At 35.3% G+C, this 1,871-nt stretch overlaps 1 protein-coding gene across 1 annotated transcript; it reads left to right on the forward strand.

Moving 5' to 3' along the window:
• Positions 1–546: 546 nt before the first annotated feature.
• LOC119981864 lies at positions 547–1,023 on the forward strand. The gene is made up of 2 exons (XM_038825004.1): positions 547–730; positions 830–1,023. Exons 1-2 carry the CDS (start codon positions 547–549, stop codon positions 1,021–1,023), a joined length of 378 nt encoding a protein of 125 aa, XP_038680932.1.
• The last annotated feature ends 848 nt before the right edge of the window (positions 1,024–1,871 follow it).

Raw genomic sequence — 1,871 nt, forward strand, 5'->3', positions numbered from 1 at the left:
GTCTTGCTCTATGTCTCTTAAACATATGATGTTATGAGGTGGGAAAGTCAATGAGGCTAGATTTCTATTATGTGATGTTTTATTGGTAATCTCATACTTGCAAAGTTAACGGTGGGTTTGACTTAGCAAGAAATACTATGGTTTGGCACTCATGTATTTATTGGGGCTAAAGGATGATTGAGACTTGCCTTTATGACATTGGACAAAGAGTTGTCCACCCATCAAGTGTTAATTTGAACCTAGATTTCTATTATGTGATGGTTGTTAACATGAGATGGGACTATAATCCCCACTAGAATACTTTGAAATGGGTATTCCGTGTTTCGCTAGAAGGGTAGTGAAATTCGAAAAGAATAGTGGGAGGATATTATGATTTAAAAAACCCTAGATCGTAAATTGTTACGTTAAAATTATTTGTTGATTTTCTATAATTTATCTATTGCAGATAAAATGACTACAATGAACCCACATTCAAAAATCTTAGATACCAATAAGCAGATCGGACAAAATTTTTCTGATTGATATCGAAATTTGAGAAATGTTCTCATGTCTGAGAAGATTTCTTATATCCCGGATCTAAAGACTACTCCAACCTACAAAGAAGGAGATTCTGATACAATGAAAATTGAATATGAGAAATACCAGGAAGACGGCTTGAAAGTCAAGCTTTATATGCTTGCTTCAATGTCTAACGAGCTCCAAAGGCAGCACAAGACTAAGCCAGATTCTAGTAGCATACTGCTTCACCTTTAAGAGTTGTATGGTGAAAATAGCATAACTTCCCAATTCGACATTTCTAAGGAATTGTTCCGAATGAAATTGAATGAAGGAACTTCGGTCCATGATCATGTAATTAAAATAATTAATCACATTGAGAGACTTAAGCAGTTAGGAGTAACCATGGACACAGAATTACAAACGGATTTGGTTCTGCAATCACTCCCTGACTCCTTTTCACAATTTGTTATGAATTTTAACATGAACAAAATTCAAGTTGCGTTGCATGAACTTTTGAACTTGTGAAACACTACTGAGGGGACCATGAAGAAATCTAAAGGACAAGTCCTTGTGCATCATGGGAAGACTTCTTCTACAAGTAAGACTAAGAAGAAAAAGTCTAAAGCCCAAAGAGATAAGAATCTCAAGCCCAAGGTAGGTGTCATGAAGAAAAAGGCAGAGGTTTCCAACAAGGAGCCGAAGGGAAAATGTTTCCACTACGGCAGGGAAGGGCATTAGAAGAGAAACTGCAAGGAGTATCTTGCAAGTCTGAAAGACAAACCTTCTGAAGGTAAGTCTTTACTCTTATCATTGAAACAAGCTTATCTGTTAGTTCATCTTCTTTATGGGTATTAGATATTGGCTCTAGTTCTCACATCTGTAAATCGTTACAGGGGATGCAGGACATAAGAATACTGACTAATGGGGAGATCACTATTCGAATTGGCAATTGAGTAACTGTTGTCGCCTCTACCATAGGGACCATGATCTTGAAGCTGTCGGCCAACCATAATTTAGTACTTAGAAATTGTCTTTTCATTCCAGTTTTATTAAAGAACATTATTTTTGTTTCAAGTTTGACTAGAGATGGATATTCTATTCCTTTCGAGAATAATTTATGTTCATTATATTTTAATGAAGAGTTATTAAATTCTAGAATGATTGTGGATGGTATCTATTGCTTAAACATGGATGAACATGTCAATGTGATTGACAAAAAAGAATATACACAAAGGTCTAAAAGACCTAGAGATGACACAAATAATAGTTACTTGTGGCATTTGCGATTAGGTCTTATTAGTGAACAAAGAATTAACAAGATGGTTAAGAACAACATTTTGGATCATAGAGATTCAAAACCTTTACCAACTTGT

Source organism: Tripterygium wilfordii, chromosome 17, assembly GCF_013401445.1.
Source record: "Tripterygium wilfordii isolate XIE 37 chromosome 17, ASM1340144v1, whole genome shotgun sequence".
NCBI lineage: Eukaryota > Viridiplantae > Streptophyta > Magnoliopsida > Celastrales > Celastraceae > Tripterygium > Tripterygium wilfordii.

What these genes read in the sequence shown, in the direction of transcription:
- LOC119981864 (XM_038825004.1), top strand. Translation starts at nt 547, where the DNA reads ATGTCTGAGAAGATTTCTTATATCCCGGATCTAAAGACTACTCCAACC. An exon ending in CAAGACTAAGCCAGATTCTA is followed by an intron (nt 731 to 829) that starts GTAGCATACTGC and finishes AATTGAATGAAG; the next exon opens with GAACTTCGGTCCATGATCAT.